The following is a 20,180-nucleotide window of genomic DNA, read 5'->3' on the forward strand; positions in this document are numbered from 1 at the left end:
CTGCCAGTCAGTGTAAAGTTACTGGGCTAGATGGGATCAATGGCCTGACTCAGCATGAGACCGCTTCCTGTGTTCCCAAGACACTAACACAAAATGGTTATAACCAATGAAGCATGGGGTCAAAATGATGAAAGGGAAAACAAAGACTTAGTTGAAACAAGTTGTTTTATTCTATCTCTTTAAAAAAAAATACGTCCACCAATCCCAGGGATCTCGAGTGCTGATGGGCAGAAGACATTAAGCAGCAGTTCCAACCACGACTGCGCTAAATCACAGCTACCAAACCACACACTCGGAAGGCCTGAAGGTGGGTAAGGAAGGAAGCCACAAAGGAGATGAGAAGGAACAGGCACATGGTTGCCCTAAAACGGATGCTCAAGAGCCTGCCAGACATCTATGATATGTTGGTGTGAGGCAAGTGAAAGGCTGTAGTACTGCATGAAGTGAGCCTAGGGGATGGGTGTTTTCCCTGCTCTGGTGTCAGCTAACATTTCTGTATTTACTCCTGGAATTCTCATTTTTCATGCTAGAAGACCCGAGGAGGGTTAATTTCCTTCATTTTCACCCTGGGAAGAAGAAAAACAAGAAAACAGGTTAATTTGCCTGACACCAAAATCCAACCTTAAATTAGGGACTCCAAAATGGGTGGTAAGCGACATCTCTATATGCATGCCGGCAATTTTGAAATAGAGCGGTAACATGCCTTTGAAGATTTTTATCTGTCACCTAACATAACAAGCACATAATCAGACCACAGGACGTGTGTATGTGTGGTCTGAGTTACTATTTCTCTCCAAGATGTTGATATTTATGATCAGGCACCTAAGTGGCTATTTTAGTGCCCATCTTAGCAATGCCATAAAATCAATCAATAATACAATTGTAATGAGGAGGCATTCTCTAGCACAAAAGTGCTAACATCAGAAATGAGATCTTCAACTCCTTGCATCAATGAAAAACTACACATTTGTTTTGCAGAAAAACAAAAATTTAGAATGCTCCCAAGAACACTGTGTATTTTCTGATTTTACTGATGTATTTATTTGTAATTTCATTTTATGATACTATTATGTTTTTTGTAAACCACTTAGGGATTTAGCATATTAAGTGGTATATAAATATTAATGATAATGATATGTGTGTGTGTATCTGAAACCTGGTGGATGCTGACACATATGCCAAATGCACGTGCATGTTGTGTATGTCCAAAAACAGGTTATATATTTTCTTAGTGAATGATGGAAATCATATTCAAGCCACATGAAAATGTTTAGCAGAAAGCTAGGATGATGATCATCATCATCATGTGACTTCAACATTCACTGGTGAATCTGAGTTTTGAGACATTCACAAAAATTGTTTCGGATTGTCAGTCTTCAGATGCTGACATGTGAACTGCAAGCATGAAGCAGGTGAGATAAAGTTAGGGCTACAAGTAGCCATATGACAGGAGTGGTAGAGAAGAAGGCTTTACATTTGTGTTGGAAAAGAAAGATATGGCCTGGGACATACCTTAAGGCAGGATGGGGAACCTTTTACCGATTAAGGGCAGGGCTAGTTCTATCATTAGGCAGAGTGAAGCAACTGCCTCAGGCAGCAGATACTGGGGGCCAGCAGAAGCCCCTTGGCCATTCCTCCTGAACTCCTAGGCATTCCCCCTGTTGGATGATAGAGCTGTGTGATGCAGCCTGCCCAAAACTAGCTTGCTGCCCTCAGGTGTGCTGGAGAATGCTATTCTATTGCCAGTATTGAAGGAAGCTTCAAATGCTGTCAGTTTTATAGATAGACTGGGAAGCGGCGAGGGAGCCATCTTGTCCTTTGCTTCAGGCAGCAAAATGTCTTAGGCTTGTTCTAATGAAGGTTTGACTCACTTCATTCAGGAGGGAGAGCTAATGGTGGCTGGAGCCAGAGCCAACAGTGGGCGCTGCTTGCAGCACTGCAGGATTGCCTGCCTAACTTTCCCTGAAAAATTTGGAGCTGAATTTGGAGGTTCCTGCTCAGCTAAAATGTTTAAACGAATGACCAGGGAAGAATCACAGACTGTGAAATCACAAGCCCCTTTAACTACAATTCAGGGCATGCAACACCCTAGTAAACAATTCAAGTTGCAAATTAACCTCAGTTGAGGGTTCTGCACAGCTAGACTGGATTTGCCCCAGCAACAATGGTCCCTACTCCAGTGATTGGTTGTCTAGCGGGGGGCGGGGGGGGCGGCAGCATTGCCATCTTGTGCTCTTCCTCTCACTCACTCTCTTCTATAATAGTGGGAGGGGGGCTGCTGCATGGCTTCTCTGATGATCAGCTGGCTGGCAGGCAAAATACCTGCTTTGTCTCCCCCCTCCCATTTTTGATCTGTGTCCCTTCTTGCCCTAACGCATTTACACACAAAGAGTTGCACCAAAGTGGATTTGCACTTATGGGATTCTCTACTCTTCCTCTCTCTCCTCTTATTGGGGTGTGTGTCAAAGGAACCCCACCTCCTCTCTTCCTAGCCTGGAAGTCACCATGGCACCATCAGTGGTGTCTCCAGCTGCAGTTGGGCTGACGGTTAACCAGAGATGGTGCGAGCTATTGCCAAGCAAGCTCTGAGGAAGAAGGACACACACAGACACAGTAGCCTTAACTGACAGCCCAGGAGAAAAGGAGGCAGTACTGCTGGATCTAGAAATGGGATAGTGCGGCAAGACAATGGGGACTAGGGGCAGTGAGCACTGCAGACACCCGAGCTCACCCACCCTGTTCTCTGGTGAAAGGGGGAGAGCTACCACAGCAGCTGTGGGACAGATGACATTTGGCGGCAGGCAGGGAGTTCAGATGTCCTATCCTCCTTGACCACCAGTGGGAAGGCACCACATTGGCTACCCTGGTACATACCATTCCCCAAAGTGTGCTAAAGGAATGTTCTGAGCCTTACACTAGTGTAAGGTTCCTTTGGGTCATTCTAGGGAGTTTAAGAGCCTGTCATTTCTTCTTGCTTTATAGATTAAATGAAAATTAATGTAAGTCCCCCAAAGTTGACCTAGCAGCCCTAGTTTTTCCTGGACCTGGGAAAAGGTTGAATCTAACTAACTTTGGTCCACCAGAAGGTGAATCAGATCATTTTACAGGCTTTAATGCACCTAAATTGTAAATGTTACTTCCATGTCTTTCTTCTAACACCCTTTTTAGTATAAGCTATTGATTTGCTTTATTTGTGTGTGACCGAGAGATAGAAACTGGGAGATAGTTATGAATTGTAACTTGGGTTTATTGCCTGCTAATGGATGAATGTCTTATGTTCTGTGGTTATTATTTGAAAAAAAATGCAATCAAAACTTACTTAAAATTGTTAAAAATAATGAAATTATAAAAATGACAATAGAAACTGAGATTAAAAATATATGGATACAGAAATTCACCCAATGCTTTATCAAGAGGTTGCTTTATCTGGAAAAATGCTCCATACAAAGTCAGCTCTTGAGCTGCAAACTACTTACTCTAGAATAGTCCAAGTAAGCAGGATAGTAAACAAAGGTTGGAAACAGCCAACAACTCTTTTTTTAACACCCAGAGTTGAAGACAGTTTGTACTGTATACGCGTATCCACTTTTGCCAGTCTGATAAACAAGCTTTGTAGAGTTTTATATCATTTCAGCAACCTGTAAAACTCATTTGCCCATAGGCAAATGTGCACATGCGCAATGGGGAGCAAAACCAATCCACTCTCAACTATGGCCCCATCTGCACTATACATTTAAAGCATGGTATCCCCCAAAGCATCCTGAGAAGTGTAGTCTGTTAAGGCTGCTGAGAGTTGTTATGAAACCCCTATTCCCCTCACAGGGCTACAATTCCCAGAGTGGTTTAACAATCAATCCTTCTACCCAGGGAATTGGGTTATACCAGCCAGTGTGGTGTAATGGTTAGTGTGTTGGACTAGGACCTGGGAGACCAGGGTTCAAATCCCCACTCAGCCCTGAAGCTCACTGGGTGATCTTGGGCCAGTCACTGCCTCTCAGCCTAACCTACTTTACAGGGTTGTTGTGAGGACCTAATGGGGAGGAGAGAACCATGTACGCCACCTTGACCTTCTTGGAGGAAAGGTGGGATATAAATAAATAAAAATGATAATTTCTGGAAATTGTAGCTGTGTGAGGGGAATAGGAGTCTTGTAACAACTCTCAGCATCCTTAACAAACTATAGTTCCCAATATGCTTTGAGGGAAGCCAGGACTGTTTAAAGTGGTATGATACTACTGTAAATGTAGAGTGCAAGTAGGGCCACTGTTAACAAAGTCCGACTGTCTGCTTCTAGCCAAACACAGAACTGCCCAGGAGTGAGCTTGCAGCTGGAAAAAACAAACAAATTGGGAGTATTTTTGGCATTATGATCAGCAGAGAAAAGATCTAAAATCACCTGTATGCAGAAAAGAAATGGAAACCAGCTCAGCACAGAGAAAGTAAGGAAAGAACAATAGATGGCGAGAAATACCCCAGACCAGCCAAGGCTTCTGGGGTTAGCAGGGCTGTGGCTGTGCTTTACCTCTGCACTGATTTCTGTAGCTTCCACTGGGGCCTCTTTTTCAGCAGTGCTAGCAGGTAGCTCTTCAGGCTGCATTGGTTTCTGTACATCCTCCTGCAGAACATATACAACAAGACTCACCATCATTAGGGCAAAGCATATTGAGGAACTATCACTGAGGTGCCCGTTTCTGATTGTGACAAAAGGAAAGCTGGAAGTGAGACTTCACTGGATCCAGATTTCCAAGGTCCAGATCTGTGTCCACTCAGCTCTTGTTGATAGAATTATGATTGAATTCACTTCACAGTTACACAATGTTCTTCTCACAAAAAACAAAAAAAATATGTCTGGCAGCGTTTCAGTCAGCCACTATAGCTCACAACAGTCTGCTGTGCAGACTCATCCACCAGGCAAACAGTGCCTCTCTTTACACACAGTGAAAAGCTTCCCCTGCTGATTTCTGAGTATCAAACTGCTGCTAAATGTTCAAGAGCAGGCCATTCCAGGGGTTTGGGTGAGAGTTGGCAACCTTAAAGGAAAATTGTGCAGGTGATAGAAGGCATTGAATCAGTTCCCCGAGAGCAGACCCTAGATGGGACAGCAGCGGAGCTGGTTGGTTGAACTAATGCACCAATTTCCTTTTCCTAATTGGATGCATATTCATTGTTTTATCATGCACACAGGAACTCTTTGGTCTCTAACAACAACAGATGCTTTATTCAGTTTGGCCAGAAATAGGTCATCATAGCAACAGTGTTCTGAACTGTTCTACAAGGCCTCTGGTGGAGGGAATTCATACCTAAAAAGCAGAAGCTTGCAGTAGTGGATGCCAGAATACAATTCAACACTAAAGATTTCACATAATTAGCTCACAGCCCCTATAGATATTGTTGCTGTCCCCACAAAGCTTCCTCTTCCCTGAGCCAATCAGTCAGTCTATTTATTGTTTTGAGCATCGGTCACCACCAGTGGCTGAGCCACAAGGGAGAAGCTTCTTTGCTGTGCCTGCTTCCTTCTTCCTCCCCTGCTGCTGCTTCCTCCTCATCCTGGTCTGTTCCAGCTCCCATTTCAGGGCAATGTGGACTCAGTTATACATATAAAGACATGGGCAAGGCAGGCTACAAGTCACAGGGAGGGTCAAGGGGACCACTGACAATTGTATTCACATATCTCTTTTGCTTCTGAGATGCACCAGACATTATTGCCCACACACTATCGAGCAAATGAATCAGGAGTGGGGAACCTGTGGCCCTCCAGATGTTGCTAGACTACAACTCCCATCATCCCTGTCTATTGGTCATGATGGCTGGGACTGATGGAAGTTTGAGTCCAACCAACATCTGGAGGGACAGAAGTTCACTGTCCATGCAATAAGGCAGCCTTTCCCAACCAGTGTGCCTCCAGATGTTGTTGGACCACAACTCCCATCAGCCTCAGCCAGCATTGACAATGGTCAGGAAAGATGGGGATTGTGGTCCAACAACATCTGGAGGCACACTGGTTGGGAAAGGCTGCAATAAGGGCTAGAATATTTCTTTTTACAATTAAAACTGGGCTTCTCAGGAAGTTGAATCCCAGTATCCAACTCAATGCTTTTTCCAGTCCTTGTGTACATCCATGTATTATACACATACTTTCCCTTGATGATCTCTCTAGATGAAGACCATAGTGGTGGTACACCACTCTGTCTCTGGGTTTTGATTTTTGCTAAAGGTCATCAACGTCAGCTTTGCTTAGCCTTGAACTCTAAACACCGTATATTTATCATATATTCCACCCCCACCTTACTCCTTAATCAACTGAATTCTTGAAATATATTTTTTTTGGTCAGGTTGTATGCATGTGTGTGGTGGTGGTGGTGGTGATGATGTGCATTTGAGTTAAGAACTCCATATCAAGAAAGAAAACTTAAATATCCAAGTTCAGAAATAAAATATGCACACTGAGAAAAATGTGTCTGGACAATCTGGAACACCGTGAATAGGGCTGAAAATCAGTAAGAAATGTCACTTGCTCTCAGGGATAAACTAGGTATGTGGGCCAATTGTGTGTATCTTAAGCATGTGCTTGATCCATTCATGTACAAAGTGGAGGAGGAAAGTGCCCTCCTCTGTTTTCACCTCTTTTTAAGATGTTTTTCCCCAGCTCAGATAGCACAAATGAGCTAGGAAGAAGGGAAATTCCTTAGAGCTATGCAGTGATGAAACTGAGGTTATCGCACTTTGGACATATCATGAAAAGACATGATTCACTAGAAAAGACAATAATGCTGGGAAAAACAGAAGGGAGTAGAAAAAGAGGAAGGCCAAACAAGAGATGGATTGATTCCATAAAGGAAGCCACAGACCTGAACTTACAAGATCTGAACAGGATGGCTCACAACAGATGCTCTTGGAGGTCACTGATTCATAGGGTCACCATAAGTCATAATTGACTTGAGGGCACATAACAACAACAACATGCAGTGCAGCAACGTAAGGTATGGGAAGGACAGGGTTCACTCTCCCTTCATGCTCCTTTTCGTGTAATATGAGTACAACACACCCACGCACCAATCCCTGCTTTATATGTGAACGGTGCAAGCATGTACTTAAGATGTTCCATTGCTGGGTGAAACCCATCATGCAGTGGCATGAGATTGGGCCTTCTCTGTGATGGCACCCAGTCTATGGAACCCCCTTCCCTTGGATGTATGACTGGCACTGTTGCCATTTGACTTTTGTACCTCTCTTCATACAGGCTTTTGACTCAATAATTAACTGTAATTAACAGATGTCCATCTGCAGTTGTTTTTTTAAAATAGGTTTTACACTGGTTGTAGGCATTTTATTGTTTCAGTACTGTAAACTGCCCTTGGGGTCACAACTGATGGAGGGTGGTTCAAAAAATAAAATTAACAGATAATTAATTATTTAATAAGATGCATGCAATAGCTCTGCATGTTGAACCAATATCTAATTATAAGCGGCAGGCTTGAGAATCTCCTTCTGTTTGTTTCCCATGCGTCTCAGAATGTATTCCTCACACCATGACTTCACTTCTCTGACTCACCAATCTATTTTTAACCAGGCAGGAAACAAGCATCTTGAAATTTTCTCTCTCTGAACCGGAATGGCAGGAGCCAACACAATTACAGGATGAAGAAGAGTCAGCTTGGATAATATATTTTTTAAAAAATTAACTCCCCTCTCCCATAACTGGACAAGTTTGCCTGTCTAGAAAAACAAACTCTGGACAGGGTGGGGCAGTGCTTACATTTGTATCAAACAGTAAACTTTCCATCCTTGCTTGCATCTTCACATTCCCTCCAACATTTTGCACTGGGTGCCCCCCAGACTGCAGTATTGTGCAAGAGGGATTCAAGCGCAAACCAGAAGAATAGGGTATGTACACATGGCACTTTGAAGTGGATCCAAGGCATCTCACATGGGCACGTTTTTCATGTTAGCCACAGGACATTGTCTTCATCCAAGTGGCAGCCCACACTTTCCTCCCATTTAATTCAGATTTTTATGATCTGCAGATAATCCGGTAAGGAAAATAAAACCCAACATAAAACCGAATGTTATCCAACTGGGGATGCCCTGAAGCATATTGTGTGAGTGAGGGTTCTTTGTGTTTGTGATGAAGTTTTGCTGGGTGCCATCTATCACACCACACCTCTCTACTTCTGTTGGCGAGGTACTCCTTGGTGGGCTACTGCTGAAGCTGGGCATGGCACACAGTTTTCTTTTTTAACCCACTGATTGGTGCAAGTCTGGTATATTGGAAAACTTACATCTCAAAAATAATTTTAAAAAATTGGCAGACAATGAACCTTGGGTTTCTGGAGCCCACTATGGACCTCAGGTCTCCAGAACTAAATTGAGGGGAGGGGACAACAACGCACAGTGTGAATACATCCCACCAACCATTGCCTGCTAGTGTTGACAGAAAATATTGAGACAGAGTTCAATTGAAAGTGTTAATGTGTGGATAAATGTGTACAAAAGTATACACGGACAAATCAGATCTGTGTGACCCACATCCACATTAACACTCTGGTGTGTGCACAGTACAGGTTTGCACAGTTAAAGTGAATTAAAGGGTTATGTTGCCCTAGCAGTTAAACAAGAATTTTAACAAATCCACTTTAAAAAAAGAATTAGACTTTTTGCTGTTTGGAAAGTGGCAGGGAAATGCATTAAAAAATGTGGGATAACATTGATTAGCGGGAAGCTCTATAAACACCCTGCAAGCAAATCAGGATGAATGCCAGATGAATGCTCATTGCTGTATAACCACCCCAGAAACAAGTCAGAAGGAACGCTCACTAAAGACTAACTTCTATGTACACTCTGTGCAAGTGAATCAGAATGAATGCTCAACAAAGAGGTCATTTGGAGGGGCCCGCTATCACACACTGCTGAAGAGTTTACTCTCTCAGTTACTCTGCAGTAGCCTGACCTGCACTGGCTTTTGAAGCTGGTGTGTAAGCAAGCTGACCAGGATGGTCTCATTTAAACAACCACCACCATCTTATGAATGTCTCCCACAATGAATCTGGTTGTTGCAGAACACAGGGCTTGCATCAGCAGTCAGCATGGTGAGGCAAATGCTGGAGCCCAGAAACCCCACTTCTGCCAACACCAACCTCCTTAAACAAAAAAAGACATTTTAAAAACTTTTTTGAAAAATGGTCCTGCACCCTGAAGATTAGTGTTGGGTGAAGCAGCTGCAGTCACCACCACCTTCATTTCTCCAAAATGTTCCTGGGCCCCAACATAGGGCCCAGAGGCCTTCTGGGTAAATTAAAATGGCTGTGGCTACTGGAGCCACTTCACTCAGTGCTTTTCATGGCTGTGCCACATTGTCTGTCCCTGCTGTCGCCACTGCCAAGGGTAGTTCCACCTTTTAGGACAACCACCTGAAACTTCACTGCACACATCAAAGCCATGCCTCTTAACAAAGCTACTAGAGGAGCACCAAGGCAGGCATCAGGAATTGGAAGCCCGGAAGCCAAATGCACCTCCCTAGGCCTTTCTATCTGGCCCTCAGAACTCTCTCCAGGCCATACCCCTCACTGGCCCTGTTTCGCACCCCAAGTGTTTTTGCCTGGCTGGAATTTGCCCTTCAACTCCAATAATACCTGTTGCTTATCTAGATGGAAGATAGTGAGGGGTTTATGAATGTGCTGAAACCAGACTACTATACAAATGTAAAACTTACATTAATTGTCCCACCTCCTTTTGCCTCTGGCCCTGCCCACCATTGGCATGTGGCCCTCAGACGGCTGCCCAGAAGGAAAAGCAGCCCTCAGGCTGAAAATGGTTCCCTACCTCTGCATTAAGGTAACATCCCTGCGGAGACTTGGCTCCTTCCAAAACAGTTGGATTTTTGAAACAAAAACAGCATAGGAAAAATACAGAAAAACAACAATTTAATGATGACATCATGTAGATGCCCCAGAAAAAAAGGAATGAACAAAGAATGGCAAATTTGGAGATGGTGAGGATGTACTCCTTTGTCTCTTAAGTTGTTCTCCTTATTCAGGGATTAGAATAAGATGGTTGTCTTCTGTTTTGGACCACATTGGCTCCATGTCTACCATTGCCCACACCAAGTACTTTTTAAATTTACATGAAATGACCTTGGTAATTGCCAGATATTATGTAGCTTTATTTGCTCTGAGTGCATTTTATGATTTATATATAAAGATTATATGATTATATATATAAAAGACCAGAGCATCTCAAAGAGCACTGATGAAAATGTCACATACAAATATATATATATATATATATATATTTGTCGTATGTGACATTTTCATCAGTGCTCTTTGAGATGCTCTGGTCTTTTGTTTGAGTCTTAGCAAATCAGAATGGAACGGAAGCAAGATGACAAAACAAGGCAAAGCATTTTCTGCCTGGAGAATTTGTCCAGCCTCTGTGGCTCATTTACAAATAGAGCAGATATTGACTGGCAATCACATGACCAGTGCCTGCATTGCAGCAAGCAAGCTTTGTGCTGTGTCATCCAGATGGAAGGTGGATCCCTGTTCTGAGACAAGAACATTTAAATGGAAGTAGTTTAGTACTGAAATTCATGCAAGCTGGTGCAGGAAAGAAAAGATGTACATGTTGCCTGATGCAGACTCCTCATCTCTTTTTGTCAAGAAGATGCTAGGCAGAAAATGGACACTCTGAAAAAATGAGTCTGTAAGTACTGTGGAAATGCTGGTTCTGTCATATCACCTTTTGTTTAGGAAGGTGTATGGTACAGTCTTCCTTGGCCTGAGTAGACAAGTGCTCATTTTCTATACGTAGTCTAAATATAGTTCCCAGAGGGCTAACAATCTATACCAGCTTTCCTCACCCTGAGGTTTTTGACAGGATCTCCCATCATCCCTGACCATGGCCATGCTAGCTGGAGCTGATGGGAGCTGTGGTCCAAAATATCTGGAGGGGATGTGGAACATTTGGAGGGGATCCAGGTTGTGGATCTATGTATGGGCAAAGTAGATGTTAACAGAGATTGCCCCCAAAGCAACACCTCTGTCACTCCTTCCCATGCCTCCCTAGTAACATTCAGTAAAACAAGACACCTGACAGGACATCATTGTGCTCAGAGTTTCCCCACCCCTTACAAGTGGCAGCCAATGAAGATGAGTGTGATGATGATGTCACACTATATATCTTCTTTTAATAAACCTTCTGTAAGATATTCAAATGCTTTCCTTTTTAAGAAGGCTTTTGCGCCATAAAACGACGTTAAATTTTTGAAATGACGTTAAATTGTTTTTGATGGTTCCTGTATCTTTTTTTTCCTGCTGTTTTAGTGTTTTATGACTGCTCTCTTGTATTTATTGCTGGTATCAAATTAATTTTTAAATGGTTAAGCCGTGGTTTTAAGCTTCTGTTGTTATCTGGGCCTGCTGACAAATGACGGGATATAAATGCTCTAAATAAGAAACAAACAAATCAATACTTTACTGTGGAAATGCAGGGAAGGGATGCAGATCCACTCCATTGCTCTTAGCAGTAGCTTCATATGCATACCAAAATGATGAGTGACCAAGCATCTCATAATAAGCTGCAGATAGAGTATGTTGCCTAATCTTGCTATTCAAGCAAGGGGGTTCACAAGATGAAGGAGCAGGTTTAATGTCTCTGTTAGAACAGAAACTTACAGATATCAGTGAGTGTAATAGATAAAATGTGACTGAGAGCAATGGAGTGGGTAACCATACTCTTGAACTTATTTTGTGGACATTTTTTAGAATCTGGATTTAATAACGGTGAAAACACTGAAGATTGCTGGAAACACCAAGAACACAACAAAACAGCCAAACAGACTAAAAGGTCAGAACATTATTTCAGCAGTTTTCTTAAGAGCTCTGGGAGTCTCAAAAAGTTTATTGGGAGCTCCTTGGTGGAAAGATCAGAAGTAGAAGGCAAACAACCTGAAAGACAGTTTGCTTGACTTTACTCATCTTCCCATGCAATGGGCAGCTGCAACAAAGCATGACACACTTTCTCAGACAAGGGTGGGCAACTGGTGTCCCTTAACATATTGATGAACTACAACTCCCATCATCCCTCACCATTGACTCTCCAGATGTTGGTGAACTACAACTCCCATCATCCCTGACCTGGCTGGAAGGCCACAGGTTCACCACCACTGGGACATCCTGTCAGTTTGCATGAGACCAAACAGGGAGGCCAGTATCCTGAATGAACAGATAGTATATTTGCCTAGAAACCTGTGCATTGTACAGGGATTTGATGCAAGATAATCAGAGGTTTTTCACCAGACAAATTGGAGAGGAAAGGCATCCCTTGATAGTTGGAAGTTTGAAAACCACTGAGCTACAGGATTCAGTTAATGAAATAAGTTAACAATGATGTCCCCTCCCAAGTTAACAAGTAGGTGAGGTATATGCCGCCTTTAACAAGCAAAATATTAGATTTTTTGAGATGCACATGATAAGAATTGTACATTTTTAAATGAAAATTAATTCCAAGTAAGCTTGCAGAAGACTGCACCATTTCATTTCCTATTTAAAGCCAGAAGGGTGTGTTATTATAAGTAAAGGCAATGCTTCCAAAATCCTATACACCAGGCAATGGTGTTGTTGCGCAGGAACACTTGATGAAACATGATAAAATGTATTTCACCCCATCAGTCACCAGAGAAAATTTTCTTATTGGTGCTTGTAAACTTTAGGTTTACACTCTGTCATGGGTCTGGGACTAGTGTATACAATACTACACTCCTAGGATGCTTCCATACGGACCCGTTTATTGAGCATTCATCCTGATTTCTTTGCGGGGAGGTTAGATGGCATTGCATCAAAACAAATGTTATCCCACGCTTCCCAGTATATTTCCTTATCCCCAAAATTCTGATCGTTTGGGGAAGCGGGTGTCGTTGCACAACACCTCCTAATCAACCATCATTGTGCAACCTGAATTTGCTGGTATATGATTGAATCCCACCTGAAAATAGCGATATGCTAGAAGTGCCCCATGCTGAATTGCATGTTATCTCATCTCAGCCAGGAGTACAGAAAGAAGACTCTTCATATGTAAAGGTCTGGCCATTGTCATTCTTAAGGGCTACCTACTAGAAAACACATACCGTAGTTTCTGCTGTGGATAGAGCCAGAATCCAACATTTGCAACACTGAAGGATTATATAGCTCTCTCTTTCACTGGCCATCTACACTATACATTTAAAGCACTACTATACCACTTTAAATAGTCACAGTTTCCTGCAAAAAATCCTGGGAACTGTAGTTTGTTAAGGGTGCTGGGAGAAGACCCCTATTCTCCTCACAGAGCTGTAATTCCCTGAGTTCCCTGGCAAGAAAGACTGATTATTAAACCACTCTGGGAGATTGACTGTAGCTCTATGAGGGGTACAGGGGTCTTCTAACAACTCTCATCCTTAACAAACTACAGATCCCAAGATTCTTTGGGGGAAGACATGACTATTTAAAATAGTGTGACACTGTTACAAATATATACTGCAGATGGGGCCTCACTCTCTGTGCTACTCTATCTCTCTCTGTGTGCCACCTCATCTCTTCAGGCTGCATTAAATGATGGGCTGCATGAAATGAGGCATATACCGACTTCCGGGAAGGGTGACTTAGCCTGTGCCTGCTTTTGAGACGGGCTCCTGCCTCAAAAGAAGCTTATTCAGATATATCAGTCAGATTTTTTTTTTTTTTGACTGATTAAACTTCTCCCGGGTAGGGAGAAACGAAGAGATTAACCTCAAAGCCTATTTTTGTTGGGACGACCAGATCTCATTAATTTATGGGACGAGGTCCAGCCGACGAAGGTGGGACGGATTTTCAACAACAAGCTCTATCTGATAAAGCGAACGTTCATCTTATCTTCTAAGAGAGAACGCACTAACAGGCAAGCACCCTTCTTTCTATATTTTTCTTTTACTTGACTTAAATTGTTGCTGTTTAAAAGAGATTTGCCAGATTGATCGGTTTTTGACATCTCACTGGGGAGCCATAACTTCTCTCTGCTACTCACTAATTAATAGCTTATCTCTGTTTTTGTTGCAAAAAGCTGTCCTGGATTTGCATTCTAAAGATATACACAGAAGAGGGATTTCTATTCCAGATTTTTATTTTGAAGAATATTATATTGTCTGAGACTACTCTCTTTTTGGTCTATTTTATTTTGACGAATCTGTTTCCTGACGACCGCCATTAATTGTTTCGATCCTGGGAACTGCATTTTGTTTACTTAAGCATGGAGAGATAAGGCTGTCTGCTCTGTTTATACTGTGATGTCACCAAGTTTGGAGTATTAACCCAATTGTTGCTGAAATAAGAAGTGGTTTTCCTATATTTTTCTTTTAAAATGGCAATTAAGAAAGTGGCTGAGAATCTGGAAATAACTATGTTTCAGAAAATAATGGATGAGATTGAGATAACGAAACAAAACCTGCGACAGGGTTGTAAGGAGCTGAAAATTGAATTGAGTAAAATGAAGCAGGAGATTAAAGATATAGGGGTCCCTGTGAGAGAGGTGACCCTGGAAGGGGTCCCTGTGAGAGAGGAGACCCCGGAGATTGGAACAAACGTGGAACAGGAAAAAGATTTGGAGTCTATGGACTTTAGAAACAAAATCTATTGTTTGGAGACACAGGAGATTAAAGACATAGGGGTCCTTGTGAGAGAGGAGACCCTGGAGACTGGAACAGGGGTCCCTGTGAGAGAGGAGACCCTGGAGACTGGAACAGGGGTCCCTGTGAGAGAGGAGATCCCGGAGATTGGAACAAACGTGGAACAGGAACAAGATTTGGAGTCTATGGACTTTAGAAATAAAATCTATTGTTTGGAACTCAATGTTATCTCTGAAGAAATTAATGAAGATTCTAGAGATAAAGTTATCAATGGCATGGATAATCTTCTGGACTGGAATGATGTGATGGAGCCCAATATAGAGAAAATCTATGGAATTAACTGCAGCCATGTGACAATGGAAAAACTTTCAAGAGATGACCCAGTGTATTTTGAAAAAAAGAACAGAGATATGATTTTACAGCAGTATTTCAGCAACCTATTCAGAATGGATGGCAAGAAAATATTTGGGATAGAGGTAATTCCCATCAGACTCTTACTATATGACTATGGCTTTGACAGCAAGATTATTATGGAATACTGATAATGGAAGATTGGATACTGAAATTACTGGACTTAACAAGACTACTGAAGATGGAAGATGGAAAATGGAACTAATAGGGATAATAGAACAATGGCTACTGAAATTACTGAATCTAACAGATTCTGATGTGATGGATTAATTGAAATGTTTATTTTGACTATGGTTATGACAATAAGATTATCATAATTAGTAATGAGATGGATTAATCGATATGCTTATCTGGAAAAAAAAATTGATAGATATATTTCTTAAAGAATTGAAACCTCTCTTTGACTTTTTGTGGAAAGAATAAAGTAATGTTTATGAGATTTGATGATTAAGTAAGATAACTACTGGAGGAAAGTGATTTTATAATATGACTTAAGAGACAGGATTGTTATATATTATAGACTTATAACTGATTTGATCTTTGACAAATGGGAAGTCAATATTTTACTCTTTATTTTTTATTTTTGTTTTTTTTTTCTTTTTTTTTTTTTGTTTAACTATTTTTGATTTTGTTTTTTGTCTTTGAATGTTTTATGATTTCGTCTTGTATGTTTTATGAAAATCTGAATAAAAATTATTGAAAAAAAAAAAAAAAGAAAAAGAAATGAGGCATATACCATGGAAGACTCCTATCCAGAATGTTCCAGGGAAAGAATATGCTAGAATATGAGTCAGAGTCAGAAATGTAGTTGTATAACAAGGAAAAATCCTTTGTTAAGGGGGAAACGCATGGAGAGAAGGAATCAAGGGGACTCCAGAATATATTGAAGGATCTTGGGGGTACTTCTGGATACAGCTCTGTCACTAGAGGCTCAAGTGTCCTCTGTGGCTATGAGTGCCTTTCACCAGCTTTGTCTGATTCTCCAGCAATTCCTGGACAGGAATAGCCTGACCATTGTAGTTCATGTGTTGGCAAACTCAAGGCTGGATTACTGCAATGTGCTCTATATGGGGCTGCCCTTGGGCCTGGTTTGGAAGCTCTTGTTGGTGCAGAATGTGGCGGCCAGACTGCTGATGAGGGTACATGGCATGTGACACCATTGTTAAAACATCTGCACTGGCTGCCCACCTACTACTGAGCCACGTTCAAGGTTCATGCCTTATTTTACAAAGGTCTAAACAACTTAGGTCCAGAGTGCCTTAAGGACCACCTGAACCGTTACATCCCAGCTCAATCATTAAGATCATGTGAAGCAGCATCGTTAGTGTCCCTGGGGCTTGCAAGGCTCATTTGACAACAAGAAGAAATGGAGCCTTTTGTGTCATCAGCCCAGTCCTGTGGAATGCTCTGCCAATAGAGATTCTGCAGGCACCGTGGTATACCCCGGAGCTAAGAGCGATGAAGCAAGAGAGGAGGAGGCTTGAGTGCAGATGGAGACGGACTCCCGAAGGATGCAACCACGCCTTGGTAAGTGCTTCCACTAAACGGTATACAGAAGCGGTTAGGGCAGCAAAAAAGCGATATTTTGCTGCCACTATTAAATCATCTCTCAACCGCCCAGCGGAGTTGTTTAAAGTTGTCCGAGGGCTTCTTCATCCTAGCCCTCCGGATATCTTGGAACCATCTCAAACCCGCTGTAATGAGTTTGCTGGGCACTTCCAAGATAAGATCTCATGCATCCGCCGGGACTTAGATTCCAATATTATGGCAGTTGATCCTAATGGGGTATCTGGAGCACGGTCTTGTCCTCACTTATTGGATGAATTTCAGTTGGTACAGCTTGAGGACGTTGACAAGGTACTTGGACTGGTGCGTGCAACCACTTCCGTACTGGATCCTTGCCCTTCTTGGCTAGTGAAAGCTGCCAGGGTTGGAACTGCCGGCTGGGCCAGGGAAGTGATAAACGCCTCTTTGAGAGAGGGAGTGGTCCCCTACTGTCTGAAAGAGGCGGTGGTGAGACCACTCCTGAAGAAACCTTCCTTGGACCCAGATAATTTGAACAACTATAGACCGGTTGCGAACATCCCATTTTTGGGCAAGGTTCTAGAGCGTGTGGTTGCCAACCAGCTCCAGGTACTCTTGGATGAAACCGATTATCTTGATCCATTTCAATCCGGTTTTAGACCTGGTTTCGGCTCCGAAACAGCCTTGGTCGCCCTGTATGATGACCTATGTCGGGAGAGGGACGGGGGGAGTGTAACCCTGTTGATTCTACTTGACCTCTCAGCTGCTTTTGATACCATTGACCATGGTATCCTTCTGGAGAGACTCATGGAATTGGGAGTTGGGGGTACCGCTTGGCGGTGGCTCCGCTCCTACTTGCTGGATCGTCTCCAGAAGGTAGGGCTTGGGGAACACTACTCGATGCCCTGGACTCTCCATTGTGGAGTCCCACAGGGATCGGTCCTGTCCCCTATGCTCTTTAACATCTATATGAAGCCGCTGGGAGCGGTCATTAGGAGTTTTGGAGTGCGTTGTCATCAGTATGCTGATGACACGCAACTCTATTTCTCCTTTTCATCTTCGTCAGGTGAGGCTGTTAACGTGCTGAACCGTTGCCTGGCCGCGATAATGGATTGGATGAGAGCTAACAAACTGAAGCTCAATCCTGACAAGACTGAGATGCTGTTGGTGGGCGCCTTCTCGACCCAGGTGGTGGATGTTCAACCTGTTCTGGATGGGGTTACACTCCCCCTGAAGGAACAGGTTCATAGCTTGGGGGTCCTTTTCGATCCATTCCTGTCGCTTGAGGCTCAAGTGGCCTCGGTGGCATGGAATGCGTTCTACCATCTTCAGTTGGTAGCCCAGCTACGCCCCTATCTGGATAGTGATGACCTCGCCTCAGTCGTCCATGCTCTGGTAACCTCGAGATTGGACTACTGCAATGCACTCTACGTGGGGCTGCCTTTGAAGACAATTCGGAAACTACAGCTAGTGCAAAACGCAGCAGCCAGATTGCTGACAAGGACCAGACAGTCCGCACACATAACACCTGTTCTGGCGCGTTTGCACTGGCTACCTATTTGTTTCCGGGCTAGATTCAAAGTGCTAGTTTTGACTTATAAAGCCTTACACGGTGCGGGACCAAAATACCTTGCGGAACACCTCTCCCGCTATGAACCTACCCACTCACTACGTTCAACATCTAAGGCCCTCCTCTGAGTTCCGTCCCATAGGGAAGCTCAGAGGGCCGTTACTAGATCCAGGGCCTTTTCAGTGGTGGCCCCCGAATTATGGAACAGTTTCCCCGATGAGGTGCGCCTGGCGCCTACTCTTCTATCTTTTCGGCGCCAGGTGAAAACCTTTTTATTCTCTCAGGCATTTTAATGTTTACTGTTTATTGTTAAGTTATTCTATATTAAGTTGTTAAATGCTCAATGTTGTATGTTTTTAGTAATTTTATCTGATTTTTATTTTACTGTATTGTATTTTATTCCTTGCTGTGAACCGCCCAGAGAGCCATTGGCTAAGGGCGGTATAGAAATGGAATGAAATAAATAAATGAAATAAATAAATAAAACACCTGCTGAAAACTTTTCTATGTCACTAGGCTTATGCATATAATTGAGAAGATATCTTTCTGCAATAGTTAATGTTTTCTGATTTTATGTTTTTATATGGTTTTATCGTATATTTATATGTGTTGTAAACCGTTTTGATTTTTTTAATGAATAACAGAATAAAAATAGTTTAATAAATAAATAATACACACATTCCAGAGATTTTTAAGGTATAAACTTCCCACAAATTATTTGAGCCTACTCTTTCAAAACATATATAAAGGGTATAGATGCAGGGAGAGAAGGAGGCTTCATTATCTATTTTAATTTCTTCGTCTGCTCATGAGATTGTGAAATAGAAATGTTTACTGCTTTTATAATTTTAGAACTATATATATTCAGTAATTTTTTGTCTTTTTTTTAAGGAGGATTGGAGAGGTTGCAGGGAAAAAGTTAATCCTCCATTTCACCTGCTTATTTTCCCCTACAAATCTCCTCGCATTAGCTTTACCTGTCAAACAAAGTTTTGGAAACATGTATTTCTGGAGGTTAAGTGTAGTTCTGCCCTAAACATACAGCAATATTGGAGGGCCACACCTACCTTTTTTACAACTCCAGTGCTGGTAACAATGGTCTCTGCTCCTTCTACAGTTTGCTTTGCCACAGTGTTCACACTGGCCACTACAGATTCACCCACCATGCTGGCCTGTTCTTTGGTCTTCTCAGCAACTAAAAACAAAATAGAAATAAGTAGAGCTTATGAGCAATGATGCAAACCGTGGGGGGCGCTGACATAACTGCAGGTTGCCATAAACAATCTAATATTTCACTTGAGGCAACAGGTTAGTTTATGAAGAATGCAAGGCCTAGTTCTCACTGTAGGAAAAAGTCCACATCTGGGCTGTACCTCTTCAGGTGGAGACTCTCATGATTGAATACTTCTCCATAATATAATACATAACTAAGTTATACTCAGAGTAGGACCACTGCGATCAATGAGCTTAAAACCATTGATTTAATGGCTCTACCCTAGATATCACCTAATATAATATAAATCCTTGCGCTTGAAAAACTAGACGTTGCATAGAAGACTAGGATAGAACATACCCCTTTGACATGCCAGTGTTCAATGTGCAGGGATATAGATATAAATATTATTTAAAGGATGTAACAATCATGTGACCTCCCACCTGTAGGCTTATCACCTCTGTTTGGTCAAACTCTAGTCTTTATTCTCCACTATTCAATGATGAAATGTTCAGCTTCTGATTCTCACTTTTAACATTGCCTTTTTCTGTAGCCCAACCTTATCACCAGAAATACACCACTACAGCAGCCAAAAAAGACCTCAGCAAGCAGCCATTAGCTTGGCTCTACTGGTCCAAAGTGCTAAGGCAACTGTATTGCTGGGTATCAGGGTGAGCTCAAGACATGTTGCTGCCTGAGATGAAGAACAAGAACCACGGACAGAAGGCATCCTGAATGGCAGCTGAATCGTTCTTCAGCGCTGTCAACAGGGCAGTGTCCACCACCACACCAGACAGCAGCAGCCTAGCTTAGGGGATGTGCCACATACA

The 20,180-nt window shown here is 42.5% G+C and overlaps 1 protein-coding gene across 1 annotated transcript in view; it reads right to left on the bottom strand.

Moving 5' to 3' along the window:
- Positions 1-249: 249 nt before the first annotated feature.
- Positions 250-20,180, bottom strand: part of SNCG (synuclein gamma) — a 37,909-nt gene continuing 17,978 nt past the window's right edge. The window contains exons 3-5 of the mRNA XM_061634324.1: positions 19,205-19,332; positions 4,523-4,615; positions 250-566 (exon numbers count right to left, since the gene is read on the bottom strand). Coding sequence (XP_061490308.1) covers positions 546-566; positions 4,523-4,615; positions 19,205-19,332 — 242 coding nt within the window. The 3' untranslated portion in view covers positions 250-545. The remainder of the gene's footprint in view (positions 567-4,522; positions 4,616-19,204; positions 19,333-20,180) is intronic.

This window comes from Rhineura floridana, chromosome 7 (assembly GCF_030035675.1).
Source record: "Rhineura floridana isolate rRhiFlo1 chromosome 7, rRhiFlo1.hap2, whole genome shotgun sequence".
Classification (NCBI taxonomy): domain Eukaryota; kingdom Metazoa; phylum Chordata; class Lepidosauria; order Squamata; family Rhineuridae; genus Rhineura; species Rhineura floridana.